We start from the raw sequence: 16,808 nt of genomic DNA on the forward strand, positions 1-16,808 counted from the left end.
TCTCCTCCTCCCTCCTCCTCCTCTCTTCTCTCTCTCTCCTCCTCCCTCCTCCTCCTCTCTTCTCTCTCTCCTCCTCCCTCCTCCTCTTCTCTCTCTCCTTCCATTCTCTCTCTCCGCTCTGCTCCTGAACATTGGTTGAACATGGCGACGCACGTCTTGGTTCTATGAACAGTTTGCACACAGAACTGGAGGAAGCTCTAATCTATCTCACACACACACACACACACACACACACACACACACACACACACACACACACACACACACAGAGGAGAGGGCGTGTTAGCCGAGCCTCTTCATCTCTTTCATGCTTGCACACCCTCAAACACCCGTTGGCTCTACCTCCCTCCCTCTCTCTCTCTCTCTACCTCCCTCTGTCTCTCTCTCTCTCTCTCTCTCTCTCTCTCTCTCTCTCTCTCCCCCCCTCTCTCTCACACACACACGCGCACACACACAGGCTGTAGTCGCAGCAGCGAGCAGAGGAAGCCAGGGCGAGCCTCCGCCACGATCACAGCGAGCGGCTCATCGCGTGCAGCCGAGCCGTCATGAGCCGGTCACCGGGAGTCGGCACCAGCGGGGAGGAGGAGGCCGGGTAGGAGGGCGAGCGAGGGGGAGAGAGAGAAAGAGAGAGAAAAAAAGGCTAATTCTAATTAAATGTCTCTCGCTCTCTGTCTGCATCATGCTGTACTTCCAGCTGGTGATCATGGCCGGGACCGTCATGCTGGCCTACTACTTCGAGTACACCGACACCTTCAGCGTGCACGTGCAGGGCTTTTTCTGCTACGACACGGCGTACACCAAGCCCTACCTGGGACCGGAGGACAGCAGCGCCGTCCCGCCCGTGCTGCTGTACGCCCTGGTGGCCGGGCTGCCCACGCTGCTGGTGAGTGCTCTCCTCCCGTCACAACTTCACCCGCTCAGCTCCACCGCCGGAGCCCGGTCCATCCCGCTCTTCTCTTCCTCCCCTTTCCCCCACACATTGATCCTCGGGGCTGACACAACCGTGGATCAATCACTGTGTCACATGCAATTTGACAAATGTATTCATTCCATGAGGTCATTTTGTCCAGACTCTCTCTGGCTGCAGCGTCTTCGGTTGGTGGGATTCATAAGATATATTTATAGAGCTCTCGGTGGTGGTTCTAGGGTCTTGTGATGACACATTTTTAACAATGCTTCATTATCAAAAAATATTAATTATGTGTCATGTGCTACTCAAGCTTGTTGTATTTGTATAAGAACCTCAAACTAGATTGTAGAATAGCAATAGAGGTTTTTCCTCAGGGCTTGTCGCTTACTGCTGACTTGAGGTTTGCTCCTCAATGTCATGCAACTGTCTGGAACCTCATTTGAAATGTCACACACATCACCAGTTATGAGCTGCCATCAGCCTAAATATCACCCTGGGTTCTTCTGATGTTATTCTGTCCCCTCTCATTAAGATAGCATCTTCTTTTCGCCTGAAAATGACAAGATGAATTTTAAAGAGACAAAAAGAGGCAGCCTTCCAATAGATAAGTGCACAAGACCAAATGTGAAAGCCGCTGCATTGATTTAATCTCTTCAAATTGCTCCATCTGATGACTTATCAGCGGCGATCTCAGGGGGAATGCTGTGCATGACTCATTCTCCCTGGAGAGGTTTCTCCACATGTCAGACTGGCTCTGCCTCCGGTCAGCAGAGGAGGCCTGTAGCTGCTGCACCTGGAGGAATATTGATCCTGAGTGATTCCTGTCATGACGTCTGCTTTCTTTACGTTGCATTCATTCATTGATGTATTCATCTTGGCCACTTGGGGGCAGCGTAACAAGCTGTAAAGGTCCACAGGGCTTCCTCACTAACTTTTCCTGTTTCTCAGCCGGTCTCAGTTTTGTTCCGCGACCTTTTTTTACAGCGTGGCATTAATCCGAGACACTGGCTCAGTCGGTCTCTCGCTGCCAGCACTTTCACCATCAGGGGCTTCTGGGTCACAACGTTTTGTCTCTACTCCTCATTTAGTTTATTTGAAATAGTCCTCCTCATTTTGGGATTGTTTCGTATTGTTCAATGACGTTTTATTCATCTCGAAACCTGTGCACATAAGAACATCATGCACCACACTCACAGAGGAAGGCTCACACATGCAGTGTGGTAGCAGTCTGGAGTTCAAGGTTTCTCTATGTGCAGCCAACGCTAAAGTAAATGTGTGAAACACAACATTAACACGCCGCCAAAGCTGTTAAGCGGATGTGGTGACCGCCAACAGTTGGCTATTTATACCCCCGGCAGACATGGAGCAGCAGTAACATTCATCTGTCGTCACCTGATGAATGTAAGTCTCTCTTGGAGCTCTGTGTTGGTCTCCACCAGCCCGGAGGAGGCGGTCTCTCTCCACTGTGTTCCCGCTCGTCTCTCAGGGAGCAGCGGCTTCATGGGACGGATGTGGATGAGAGTCGCGTCTGAAGCTGAAGGAACAGCCTTGTCTTTCAGAATGTTTGCACTCATTTGAGACCTGTTAATAAAGCTGATAAAGCAATGTAGACGAGTGCATCTTGAAGACGGAGAGATCGAAGCTGGCCTTCGCATCGCGTTCTTGATGGGATCCTCAGGTCCCATCGAGTTAAAAAGATCAAAAGTGAACGCTACCTGTGGGTCAGTATTGATTGGATGTTTTCAAAGCGCAGAAATCCAACACCACATTGCTTTGAATACTCCCTGATGTCATTACACTCATATTCCTATTATTTTCCCCGTCGCTTTGCATTCTAACCACAAAGTAACAGGATCAGACCATGAACAATTCAATTCAGGTTATTTTGTATAGCCCAACATCACAAATACAAGTTTGCCTCGGAGGGCTTTACAATCTGTACACATGGCATCCCTGTCCCGGGACCTCACATCGGATCAGGAAAAACTCCCCCAATAAAGATAGTAAAAACCCTTTCACAGGGAAAAAAGGGGAAGAAACCTGAAGGAGAGCAACAGAGGAGGATCCCTCTCCCCGGATGGACAAAAGCAATAGATGTCATGTGGCCAGAATGAATAACGTAACAGAGTTACAGCACATTCAATGAATGTGACAGAAACTATTCATATAATGAGTAGTATGCATGGTCCATGATCCAGATAGCCACAATCCATTAAGCAGAAGGAGGTAGAGAGGAGGGGCATCAGCAGGGCCATGGCAGCTGGCAGGTCTGGTTCCAGGTCGGTTCCATCAGCAGGGCCATGGTTGCATCAGTAGGGCCATGGGGGAGGACCAGGATCCTCCCCCTGGTTCCAGGCAGCCACGAATCCATGGAAAAAGAAAGTAGAGTTAGTAATATGCATTGAAGAGACAATCATTTATCCAGAAGGAGAGAAAGAAGAGGTGAAGAGGAGGAGAGGAGGAGCGAAAAGAGGAAGAGAAGGAGAGGAGGAGCTCAGTGTATCCTAAGATGTCCCCCAGCAGTCTAGGCCTATAGCAGCATATCTAGGGGCTGGACCAGGGCAAACCTGAGCCAGCCCTAACTATAAGCCTGAAACAGCCCTAACTATAAGCCTGAAACAGCCCTAACTATAAGCCTGAAACAGCCCTAACTATAAGCCTGAAACAGTCCTAACTATAAGCCTGAAACAGCCCTAACTATAAGCCTGAAACAGCCCTAACTATAAGCCTGAAACAGCCCTAACTATAAGCCTGAAACAGCCCTAACTATAAGCCTGAAACAGCCCTAACTATAAGCCTGAAACAGCCCTAACTATAAGCCTGAAACAGCCCTAACTATAAGCCTGAAACAGCCCTTAACTATAAACCTGAAACAGCCCTAACTGTAAGCGCCATCAAAGAGGAAAGTCTTAAGTCTACTCTTAAATGAGGTGACTGTCTGCCCCCCGGACTGAAAGTGGAAGCTGATTCCACAGAAGAGGAGCCCGATAACTGAAAGCTCTAGCCCCCAACCTACTTTTTAACACTCTGGGAACCACAAGTAACCCTGCATCCAGTGAGGGTAATGCTCTCGTGGGGTAATATGGCACTATAAGGTCCTTAAGATATGATGGTGCATCACCAGTTAAGGCTTTGTAGGTGAGGAGAAGTATTTTAAATATGATTATGATCTTACAGGAAGCCAGTGGAGAGCAGCTAGTACAGGAGTAATGTGATCTCTCTTCCTTGTTAGTACACAAGCTGCAGCATTCTGGATCAGTTGGAGAGATCCAAGGGATTTACCGGAGCAGCCTGATAATACAGAGTTACAGTAATCCAGTCTTGAGGTAACAAATGCGTGAATCAATGTTTCTGCATCGCGTTGAGACAGGATGTGCCGGATCTTTGAGATGTTCCGTAGGTGAAAAAAGGCGGTCCTTGAGATCTGTTTCACGTGGGAGCCAAAGGACAGGTCCTGGTCAAAAATAACTCAGAGATTCCTTACGGTGGTGGTGGATACCAGAGCGATGCCATCCAGAGAAACCATATCATCAGATACTGGATTTCTGAGGTGTTCTGGTCCGAGTAAAATAACTTCAGTCTTGTCCGAGTTCAGCAGCAGGAAGTTGCAGGTCATCCAGGTTTTGTCTTTAAGACACGCTTAAAGTTTGGCGACCTGGTGGGTTTCATCTGGTTTGATCGACAGATATAGTTGAGTATCATCGGCATAACAGTGAAAGTTTATGGAGTGTTTTCTGATAATATTGCCTAAAGGAAGCATATATAAGGTGAATAAAATTGGTCCAAGCACAGAACCCTGTGGAACTCCATGGCGAACGGCAGTGGTAACCGAGGCCTCATCGTTTACAAATACAAACTGAGATCGATCTGATAAATACGACTTAAACCAGCTTAGTGCTGTACCTTTAATACCAATCGACTGGTCTAGTCTCTGTAATAAGATGTCATGGTCAATGGTGTCAAACGCTGCACTAAGGTCTAACAAGACCAGAACAGAGACAAGTCCTTTATCAGCACTAAGGTCTAACAAGACCAGTACAGAGACAAGTCCTTTATCAGCACTAAGGTCTATCAAGACCAGAACAGAGACAAGTCCTTTATCAGCACTAAGGTCTAACAAGACCAGAACAGAGACAAGTCCTTTATCAGCACTAAGGTCTAACAAGACCAGAACAGAGACAAGTCCCCTATCTGATGTGACTAGAAGGTCATTAGTAATTGTCACGAGTGCTGTCTCTGTTCTATGATGCTTTCTAAATCCTGACAAACTCCTCAAATAAACTATTGTTATGTAAAAAGTCACACAACTGGTTTGCGACTACCTTCTCCAGTATCTTAGAGAGGAAGGGAAGGTTAGAGTTAGGTCTGTAGTTAGCCAACACCTCTGGATCCAGAGTGGGCTTCTTAAGAAGAGGTTTAATTACAGCTACTTTAAAGGACTGTGGTACATGACCCGTTAGTAAAGACCCATTGATAATATCTAGTAGAGAGGCACTAACTAAAGGTACAACTTCCTTGAAAAGCTTAGTCGGAACAGGGTCCAGGAGACAGGTAGACGATTTAGAAGTAGAAACCATTGAAGACAGTTGGTCGAGGTTGATGGTAAAAAATCCATCCAGACTCACAGCAGGGCCCACAGCCTCCTCCATGGCCATCCCACCTGACTCTCAGCCAGCCTGGCCACAGTGCTAAAGAGAAACCTAGGGTTGCTCTTGTGTTTCTCTATTAGTGATGAGTAGTAGGCTCCTCTGGCATTACGGAGGACCTTCTTATTTGTTCTCAGACTATCCGCCAAACCAACCGGGACTCCTCCAGACCGTTGGAGCGCCATATGCCCTCAAGCTTCGGTGATGCTTGCTTCAAAATGCGGGTCTGAGGGTTGTACCATGGAGCGAGCCTCCTTTGCTTAATGATCCTCTTTTTTAGAGGGGCTATCGAGTCCAGTGTCACTCTCAATGAGCCAGTAGCACCATCGACGAGCTGATCAATCTGGGAGGGAGTAAAGTTAGCACAGGAGTCCTCTGTTTTATTGAGACATGGTAATGAATCAAATACAGAAGGAATCGCTACTAAATGCTCCACGTCAATGCCAACACGATGCTGAAGATATCCAGCGTCACCCCAAGACCGCTGACAACACACACACACACACACACACACACACACACACACACACACACACACACACACACACACACACACACACACACACACACAGGCATCAAAGCATGCAATATTCTATTGAAGCAGATTTAGCGGCACGAGTTTGCCTCAGTCTACTCTGCTGCCCTGCAGGGAGTTTCTCTTTGACAGCGTTCTGCATTTAATTAAGTCGGGACGTCATCATTCAGACTGACGGGGTCTTTAGCGACGCGTATAGAGGTGTGTAGACGCGTATAGAGGTGTGTAGACACGTGTAGAGGTGTGTAGAGGCGTATAGAGGTGTGTAGACGCGTGTAGAGGTGTGTAGACGCGTGTAGAGGTGTGTAGACGCGTGTAGAGGTGTGTAGAGGCGTGTAGAGGCGTGTAGAGGCGTGTAGAGGCGTGTAGACGCGTGTAGAGGCGTGTAGACGCGTGTAGAGGCGTGTAGAGGTGTGTAGACGCGTGTAGACGCGTGTAGAGGTGTGTAGACGCGTGTAGACGCGTGTAGACGCGTGTAGAGGCGTGTAGAGGCGTGTAGAGGCGTGTAGAGGCGTGTAGAGGTGTGTAGACGCGTGTAGAGGTGTGTAGACGCGTGTAGAGGTGTGTAGAGGTGTGTAGAGGCGTGTAGAGGCGTGTAGAGGCGTGTAGAGGCGTGTAGACGCGTGTAGACGCGTGTAGAGGTGTGTAGACGCGTGTAGAGGTGTGTAGACGCGTGTAGAGGTGTGTAGACGCGTGTAGAGGTGTGTAGAGGTGTGTAGACGCGTGTAGACACGTGCAGCCCCGGTGCCATGTGTGCATGGATGTGGACCCGGCTTTGGACACGCCGTCTGGTTAGTACCCGGTTCAAATGTTCTGATCCGCCCGTGTGGACGTCTCTCTGCTGTTCTGCTCGTGAACCAGAACAGAGTGCTCAATTGCCTTGGATGATGTGGAATATAAATCAGAGCACATGCTCATTAATAATTGCTCTGAAACAGCTGAGAACAGGGCAGCAGGACAACGACAGCTTCACAGACGGACAGACGCTTCCTCAGGAAATCATATTTCTGAGTGAACGCTGCGGAGCGGCCTGGCACCGACGCACAGCCACAAATCCTCACCAGGGGCAGATGGGTTCTTTATTTCAGTCGTACAATGACGAGGGAAATAAATGATGAGAAATGTTGAGGAAGCAGTTTACGGTTTATAGCATCAATTCAGCGGCGTGCCAGTTTAACGGCCTCATCTTATTGTGAAACGTGACACAACGCTTGGAGAATGAAACAGGAAATGTCTCTGTTGTTGAAAAGAAAGTTGCTGAGCGCCTTGGCAGCCCAATAAAAAATAAATAATAATTCAGCCGTGTGTGTCTGGCCTCGGGACCTTTGTTGAATGTCAGCCTCCCGTCACCCCGTCCATGTTCTCCCGTGACTCAGTCTGATCACTTGGATCTCTCCCGGGCGAATCCTCAGTCCCGAAGAAAAACAACCAGTTCTTTGATAGAGTGTGTTCACACACACACATTGAGGGAGAAGTTAACCCCCTGAACCCCAGAGCAGTTTCAGGGCATTTTTGGCTCCCGTCACATTCTTGATGTTCACTGCAATCTAAAAGTGCTGCTCCTCTGTGGGAACAGATCAACCATGAACAGAAGAGAGAACTCACTTCATGCCTTGAGTCAAACAATGTCTGATCATTTATTTTACACAAATTGGTAAACAATGAAATCTAAGATGCCACAAGTGTTACCAATGTTGGAAATAAAAAAGGCTCCATGTGCTTTTGTATATATGAAGATATTCACATGTGTACAGCCTCCTCTCTGCTCTGTGTTCAGCTGCCTTCCTTCAGTCCTCGTTTCATAGAACTGTTGTCACGTCGGTCGATCATGGCTTTCACACTTCAAATAAAGGCTTCAACCAATCAAGTTGACTGGACGGACACTCAGGGTCCAACAAAGGGAGGCGCCGTGGTCCGGACCGAGACGTTGCTCTGGGTCAGTTCAGTCCTGCTAGTTGGTCAATCTATTGGAACCTTTTATTGAACAAGTGTCACAAATTCAGTGTGAATAGTTGTGATGCAAAATATTCTCAGCCGAGTACAAAACCTGAAAACAGCCACCGGGTGAAGTGAAGATATCCTCGAAGATTTAGTTTTTACGGCAACTTCACTCTCAACATGGACGTCACCATTGAACCCCGTCGTGTCATCGCAGGCCCGGCTCCTTTCCTCTTGACTCAGAAAAGCCCTCATCAGTCTCTGGCTTTCAGAATTCACAGTAAATGAGTGATGCTCATGATTGGCAGCTTGGACGCCATTGAATATTCCATGTAAGCAGCAGCATTCCCAGCTGAGGCCGAGCTGCTTTAGAGCAACATGAACAGACGCATTGGGCGGGGGGATGACACTCCTCAGTGGTCCCAGTACAGACTGGTTGATTCATTTAAAGCTCTGCTGTTTGAAGTCAGGCCACTCACTTTATATGGAAGTGTCTCACTGGAGAGAATAGAACATCTTGGTTTACACTGCTGTGTGATGTAATGCGCTCCTGCTTTTAGGGGGATTTTGTTCTGATGACTGATGGACTCAACCAGACTCATCCACACATAAATCATGTCCAGGATACTCCAGGGTGGGTGTTGTGCTCCAGATACTCTTCTCCCTCAGTCCTCGTCTGCATAAGACGTTTCTGTAAGTTTGATGTAAATGTGAGTCATGCTTTAGTTGCCAGGAGCGGTTTCCATCCAGTATTTCAACTCCATAAATGTATGCGCTGTATTTTCTGGAAATAGCGTACAGATGCAAAAGATTTAAAATACCCACCGCGTTATCTAGATTGAGGCTAGTTTACTATGTCCAGTAGGTGAAACTTTAAAGACCCCTGATGTTCATGAATTATCAGCAGGATTTGAAGTCGTTTAAAATCATTGATATTGATAATCACTCAATCTGCTGATCTTTGCTGTGTCTGATTTAAATCTGATTCATCAACATTAATTAAACAAAACGTTTCCCTAAACTATGTTTAATATGATGTATTGATAATAACATTTTGAATATATACCATGTTATAAAATAATAAACATAGAGAAATTGGACTGTGTTTAATAGTTAAGCATGTCTGTGTAGTCTTCACTACACAGACATTAAAATATATTTACACATATTTAAACTTGCAGAAGCTGATCATTTAAAGAAACAAATGTAATGTCATCTCGGTACTTTAAAGTTTTATTTAGTATAAATGTTATTTTTCTTTTATGTTGGTACAAGACCTTTTCCTGGAGGCATTGTTTCTTTTAAAACACATTTGCAAATGAGTTTAACGTGAACATTATTTGTCATGCAAGGTCTTCTAAATGATGACTATAATAAAAGAGCTGCTCCTTTTTGCCCACGGCCAGGTGAGGAACAAGCTCCCCGTTATTTGATGCATTATTCCCCTGGTGCTCTTAATTAATAACTGAGTCAGCAGCTTCCAGGGCAAAGTAATAAGAGACAAACGAATGGATCCATAAATTCCTAATTACCCACATCATCCAAGATGCGAGAGGACAACAGGGTGTCCATGTAGTTCCTCGGCTCCGCTGTGAGGACGAAAGAAAGCAAAGATTGAAGTGTGCTACAGAACACTGGCTCCCACAGTCAACTATTTCCTTAGCAAGAATAAAAGTGCCATGAAGATGGATGAGCATCTGCACAGCAGAGAGTCTCAGCCGGCTGCACCCAGCTCTGAGAGCTCAATCCCTCCGACACTCAGGACATGGCTTAAAACACAACTAATGGCCGTGCCCACCGAGTCCTTGGGCCGATCTCTTGTCTTCTTTTGTGGGGATGTTTGTGTAGAGATTATGAGACAAAGACAATACGCCTCATACAAGAACCATTAAGGTTCGTATGATTTAAGAGAACTTGGGTGGTTCAGAGTCGAACCCGTCCTACCTTTCTCCAAAGAGTGGAAAAACACTCATAACGTCTTAATCTGAATGTGGAGTTGATATATACAGATGTAATATATAATTAGGACAAAGTTTAAATTTGGTCCACAAGATCATCGTCATCACGGCGGCCAATTTACTGAAAGTATTAAGTATTATTGCCGTATTTTGGGAAAGCAACTTCCACAGTTCAGTAGTAACGAGGACAATCCTCAGGTGTCAGTGCAGGATCGTCCTCTGTACCTCTGTAGGCTGTGATGCGTTCTCATCAGTGACCAAAAAGGTACAAAAAGAAGGAACATGTATGGAACCACCCACGCTGAGCACAAAGTACCAACACAACATGACCCCATGGCACCCTCATATCTCATATTGCTTTTTCTTTGTTTAACTGGTGGAACTTGCAAGAAGCAATCATTCTAACTCTCGAGTCCCACAAAGCTCAATCTTAAGCTCCGTCATGTTTGCGGAGGGGAACTTTGAGGTGTGCTGAGACGGGAGAGGATCAACCATTTTAATGATTAGGTCCATTAATCAGGTAAAGGGAAAAATGGAAAACATGTTTTAATCAAATAATTGTTTACTAAGAGCTTAAAAGATCAAATCCAACAGACTTCTTATCATTCACATGCCTTTTTAGACTTCGCATCCAGCTCGCTTAACAATTTCAAACATCTCTTGAGTCTTCTTTGACTCGGAGTTGAGGTTCTCGTCATTGACAGCTCTGCCAGGACTTTTGGATCAAATTATTGGTTCATTTTGTTCTGGCCAATAGGATATTTCACATTACAGTCCACGCTAACGTTTGTATTGTATGGTATGGAAAGTAACACAATAATTTGTGTTCCAATAACACGTCTCATGTTGGGGTCTAAAAGTACATTTTCTCAACTTGAGACCAAAGGAGCTGCAAACAACCGTGGCACCAGAAGTCTATGAGATGTTGGTACATTCACCCAAAATGTAATAGTAGAGTATTGGGCTCTTTTAGTTATCACATGGACAACTTGTCTATTATTCTCCGGACCAAAAGAGCTCTTGGTATATTGCCTTGAAGTTCAATTTATTGCCCTGTATCTGGTCCCTCTTTTGAATTGGGCTTGCTATGAATTTATGGTTTTGTGTCAGTGGCATCAGGGCCTGCTGACTCTTCTCTGCTGGCCTAAACAGTCAGCTGTTAAACTAAACAGCAGGCATAGACACCAAATCCACGGCCCGCTACTGTTTTATGTTATCCGTTGACATAAATCATTCAGTCAATAAAAAAGTTGACATAAATATTGGAAGACATTGACCTGAGTTTGAATAAATAACAGCCCTGGGAGTATCGGCGGCTGCGTTTCGTGGAGCGACGTCTGCGGTGTGGTTTGGATGTGCATGTTCTGCTGTAGTTCAGTGTCTCACATGCGTTGGACGTTCAGTGGGTTTTTTCAGTGCAGGTTTTCTCGCCCTATAATTATTGGGTGTGAACAGACAATGCAGAGCCTGCTCGGCCCGTTCAACCTGCTGAAGCAACAGAAGAGGAGGGTGTGTCCCTCGACCTTCACGTCTCCACCACTTCCACTTCATCTTCATGCCTTCATCAACGGCCTTCACCTCTTCACTCTCAGCTACCATGTTCTTCTAACCTTGCATTTATGTGACAGGCAATACTCTTGCTCTTTAGTTGTTGTTGTTTGAAGCGGGCAGATTTGCTCTTCCATAATTCTAATGAAACGTTCAATTGTACCTCATCTTGAACTGGTGACAGATCATGTATTCTGTCTCCAGAAGACTTCATAATGGACAACCACGATTCCTTTTGCTTTCTTTCAGCCTTTATACAACTTGTTTTCACAGCATTAAAACGCAGTTCAGCAATCTAGCTAACAGCTATTTGCTGTTTTTACAGCTGCTCTTTCTCAAAGTGTGAACCACTTGAAAATCTGTAAAGACTTTATTTACAATATTTGCAATGCTTGTTGGAAACCTTTTGTTTATCCTTTGAAAATAGTTTTGCCATTTTAATAATAATGAAAACAAATAAACCAAAACTTATTTTCATGCTTTCTATTTGTTTCTGGGAAAACGTTCTTCTTAACTACCAGGCTGTTAATTTGTCTTTTTCCTTAGAAAACTAAATTCAAACATCATACAGAACCTCTCGTAAGACTGCCATCAGTAGCCTGGTATAAATATCTTGTCAGTATTTTATTAGTTTTCTCTGCTGAGATCTGGAGCCTGACGGGTACGTCGCCCACTACCCCATGCTGTGCACACCAACGGCTATGCTCACTATTACCTGTCTGTATCAATCTGCCTGAAAGGATCATTCTGGTTGATTACTTGTCAAGAGACAAGATTACAACAGACAAGCAGTCGGTGCAAACATGTCCAATGTTTGTATAAAAAACGTCTCAGCGCTCTAAACCATCTGTGATACACCTCAGCTTTTGGTGTTAGTCCTTCAGAAACGAGGCCGACATGAAACAACGAGACAGGAGTAATGTTCAGGAGAAGAGGCAGATACTCACCTCTCCACCCACAGATACTGGAATTGCCAAGAATCGAAGGCAGCTGTGAGACAGGTCATGTTGTGACTAAGTGTTTAAGGTCACTGGCGAACGCGAAGGAAATCACCCGCTGCAGTAAAAATAGTCAGGCAGGGCGAGAGAAACTATGAAGCCGAGTCTGATCAGGACCGACTCCCACTGCATTGAAATGCATCTGAATCTGTGGATCTGTTCTAAACTGTAGAAGAAATGTCTGTCTGCTATTAGATGGACGATACAATGCTAATGAAGGAACGTCTTAGACAGCCTTAACTGAATTGGGACAGTGCTCTCCGTAATGAGTTGGCTGATTGGAAAGTGTTTGTAGAAGAGTATTCTCTTAATAAAAAGGCAATTCTCACAGCACATAATGTCCCCTGTCCTGAAAAAACTACCAAAAAACCCACTGATGCCTGATCATGCAATCAGTCACTTGATTACAGTCTGAATAAATCGTATTGATTCATCTGCTGCCTGTGGAGTTGGGAACACACTGACTGCTATGTGAAGGATAAAAGAGACAATAAAAGAAACCAGATCATGAGTTGATCACATCTATCTGCTATGTGCCTGCAGGTTTTACTATTTAGTTATTTCACTTGTGATTTGTGAGAGTTGCATTAATGTCTCTGTACTGCAGTTACTACAATCAGTTTAAGAAGTGGAAAACATTGAAGCTGGGATTATGCAACAAAGTTATTTAACTAAATGACAAAATCGTTTTTAACACTTGCCAAACGAGAATGAGCATTTCCATTCCCTCTCGGCGGCTCTCAACGTGACGACCCCTTAGACCTCAGTGGAGCCAGAGGGCGGGCGCTCTGCGTCCGAGACAACGGCGTGAGCTAGCCAGCGGCAGGCGGCCGTGAGCTAGCTCCCCAAAAAAGTGCAGGAATCATGCAAGTACATCCATTTCATATACGCTCATCTACTTCGGGTGCTGCAATTATGCTTGCTCTAATCCCTGATGGGCTGCAGGTGCCTAGTGGCTGGTCTAGGTCTTGTCTTGGAATTGGCCTCATTTGAACTCGGCCTTGTCTTGGTCTCAGACAAAGAGGACTCTCGATTTTATTCCAAGACTACAACTGTAAAAATATCACTAAACTGCCGGTGCATCGTCTGATTTATTTGTGAAATTAATTACTGTGAATGCTCATAGAAAACAAAGGTACCTTCACCACTGCCTTTTGATTATTGTATCAATACATTTCACATGGTACACTTATATATTCACACACAAACAGTATATATGACAATAAAAGAGGTGAATGAAGAGGAAACTACAGTTGTTTTCTGTGGATGGTTTTATGGGAATGTGGAATGTGGACCGATCAGATCAATTTAAGTAGTGCAATTGGTTTGCATGATCCACATTATATCAAAAGTGTGACATGCAATGTGTGACTGGTTTGATCTTGGACTGGTTTGATCTAGGACTGGTTTGATCTAGGACTGGTTTGATCTTGGTCTCGGTCTTGACCTGGTCTCAACCCCACGATGTCTTGATCTTGTCTGGGTCTTATCTACAACACTGGTAGTTCTACTTGTAGGGTTACAGTCTCATAGAGCTACACCAATCAGGGCGGGCGAGCCGCCTGTATTTAATCTGTGATCAGCCCCAAAGGAATAACTCAGTTCTTGTTTTTTTACACTCGGTGGCGAGTTACCATACCACAGTCGGGGCTGTGGTCATGTTCGCAGCCTTCATTTCCAACCATCTTTTTTCATTTTAGACCTCACATATTCAAATGGCTCCATCTCTGTTCACCGCTGCAGTTAGCAGTCCAGTCCACACATTAGCTGTAGGGGCTTATTCTATATTGCTGCATGGTGCTGTGCTTAAAAAAGCAATGAGATGAGGAGTGGGAGGCAGGGGGAGAGTTGAAGGCTTAGCTGAGAGCCAAGAGAGACACGGCATTCTAACCTCTGCATTATAATCATGCACTCCGCACATTCTCGTTCTCATTTGTAATAGCCCAGTGAACCTCTCTTTAGAATCCAACCATGGATCTCAATATGGCAGAGGAGATAATGGAACATACTAATTCACTTCCCACATGACAGGTTGAGTTGCTTTAGTTCAGGGAGGGGTTTGAAGCAGCTGCAAGGCATAGGACCACATTATAGCATCCGGCTTTCCAAATTGTCTAATAAAATGCACGTAAATGGCAGTACTTTTAAGAATACTGTAAAGTTTTCCTCATCTGATACATTATGATCGATCCAGAGTCGGGTCGCGCTGGCAGCAGGCTGACCAAGACTTCCCTCTGGGTCAGCAACATTGTCCAGCTAATTCTGGGAGATATAATCCCTCCAGCGTGTCCTGGGTCTTCCCCAGGGTCTCCTACCAGTTAAGCTACAGTGGGAGGCGCCCAGCAGGCATCCTGGTTAGATGTCTGAACCACCTCAGCTGACTCCTTTTGACACGAAGCAGGAGCGCCTCAACTCAAAGCTCCTCCTGATGGCCGAGCTCCTTACCCTATCTCTAAGGCTGAGCCCTACAGAGGAAACTCATCTCCTTACTCTATCTCTAAGGCTGAGCCCTACAGAGGAAACTCATCTCCTTACTCTATCTCTAAGGCTGAGCCCTACAGAGGAAACTCATCTCCTTACTTTATCTCTAAGAGTCCTACAGAGGAAACTCATCTCCTTACTCTATCTCTAAGAGTCCTACAGAGGAAACTCATCTCCTTACTCTATCTCTAAGAGTCCTACAGAGGAAACTCATCTCCTTACTCTATCTCTAAGAGTCCTACAGAGGAAACTCATCTCCTTACTCTATCTCTAAGGCTGAGCCCTACAGAGGAAACTCATCTCCTTACTCTATCTCTAAGGCTGAGCCCTACAGAGGAAACTCATCTCCTTACTCTATCTCTAAGGCTGAGCCCTACAGAGGAAACTCATCTCCTTACTTTATCTCTAAGAGTCCTACAGAGGAAACTCATCTCCTTACTCTATCTCTAAGAGTCCTACAGAGGAAACTCATCTCCTTACTCTATCTCTAAGAGTCCTACAGAGGAAACTCATCTCCTTACTCTATCTCTAAGAGTCCTACAGAGGAAACTCATCTCCTTACTCTATCTCTAAGGCTGAGCCCTACAGAGGAAACTCATCTCCTTACTCTATCTCTAAGGCTGAGCCCTACAGAGGAAACTCATCTCCTTACTCTATCTCTAAGAGTCCTACAGAGGAAACTCATCTCCTTACTCTATCTCTAAGAGTCCTACAGAGGAAACTCATCTCCTTACTCTATCTCTAAGGCTGAGCCCTACAGAGGAAACTCATCTCCTTACTCTATCTCTAAGGCTGAGCCCTACAGAGGAAACTCATCTCCTTACTCTATCTCTAAGAGTCCTACAGAGGAAACTCATCTCCTTACTCTATCTCTAAGAGTCCTACAGAGGAAACTCATCTCCTTACTCTATCTCTAAGGCTGAGCCCTACAGAGGAAACTCATCTCCTTACTCTATCTCTAAGGCTGAGCCCTACAGAGGAAACTCATCTCCTTACCCTATCTCTAAGGCTGAGTCCTACAGAGGAAACTCATCTCCTTACTCTATCTCTAAGGCTGAGCACTACAGAGGAAACTCATCTCCTTACTCTATCTCTAAGGCTGAGCCCTACAGAGGAAACTCATCTCCTTACTCTATCTCTAAGGCTGAGCCCTACAGAGGAAACTCATCTCCTTACTCTATCTCTAAGGCTGAGTCCTACAGAGGAAACTCATCTCCTTACTCTATCTCTAAGGCTGAGCCCTACAGAGGAAACTCATCTCCTTACTCTATCTCTAAGGCTGAGTCCTACAGAGGAAACTCATCTCCTTACTCTATCTCTAAGGCTGAGCCCTACAGAGGAAACTCATCTCCTTACTCTATCTCTAAGGCTGAGCCCTACAGAGGAAACTCATCTCCTTACTCTATCTCTAAGGCTGAGCCCTACAGAGGAAACTCATCTCCTTACTCTATCTCTAAGGCTGAGCCCTACAGAGGAAACTCATCTCCTTACTCTATCTCTAAGGCTGAGCCCTACAGAGGGAACTCATCTCCTTACCCTATCTCTAAGGCTGAGCCCTACAGAGGAAACTCATCTCCTTACTCTATCTCTAAGGCTGAGTCCTACAGAGGAAACTCATCTCCTTACTCTATCTCTAAGGCTGAGCCCTACAGAGGAAACTCATCTCCTTACTCTATCTCTAAGAGTCCTACAGAGGAAACTCATCTCCTTACTCTGTCTCTAAGGCTGAGCACAACAGAGGAAACTCTATTTCCGCCACTTCAGTTTGGTCTGGTGTTTTTCAGAATTCGTGTC

The 16,808-nt window shown here is 45.4% G+C and overlaps 1 protein-coding gene across 1 annotated transcript in view; it reads left to right on the top strand.

Moving 5' to 3' along the window:
- Positions 1-679: 679 nt before the first annotated feature.
- LOC306750490 (phospholipid phosphatase-related protein type 5-like) overlaps positions 680-16,808 on the top strand; it is a gene marked incomplete at both ends in the record, with an annotated part of 71,858 nt that continues 55,729 nt past the window's right edge. The window contains one exon of the mRNA XM_079233922.1: positions 680-883. Coding sequence (XP_079090048.1) covers positions 680-883 — 204 coding nt within the window. The remainder of the gene's footprint in view (positions 884-16,808) is intronic.

The sequence above is a fragment of the Taurulus bubalis genome (assembly GCF_910589615.1).
Source record: "Taurulus bubalis genome assembly, chromosome: 18".
Taxonomy (NCBI): Eukaryota; Metazoa; Chordata; class Actinopteri; order Perciformes; family Cottidae; genus Taurulus; species Taurulus bubalis.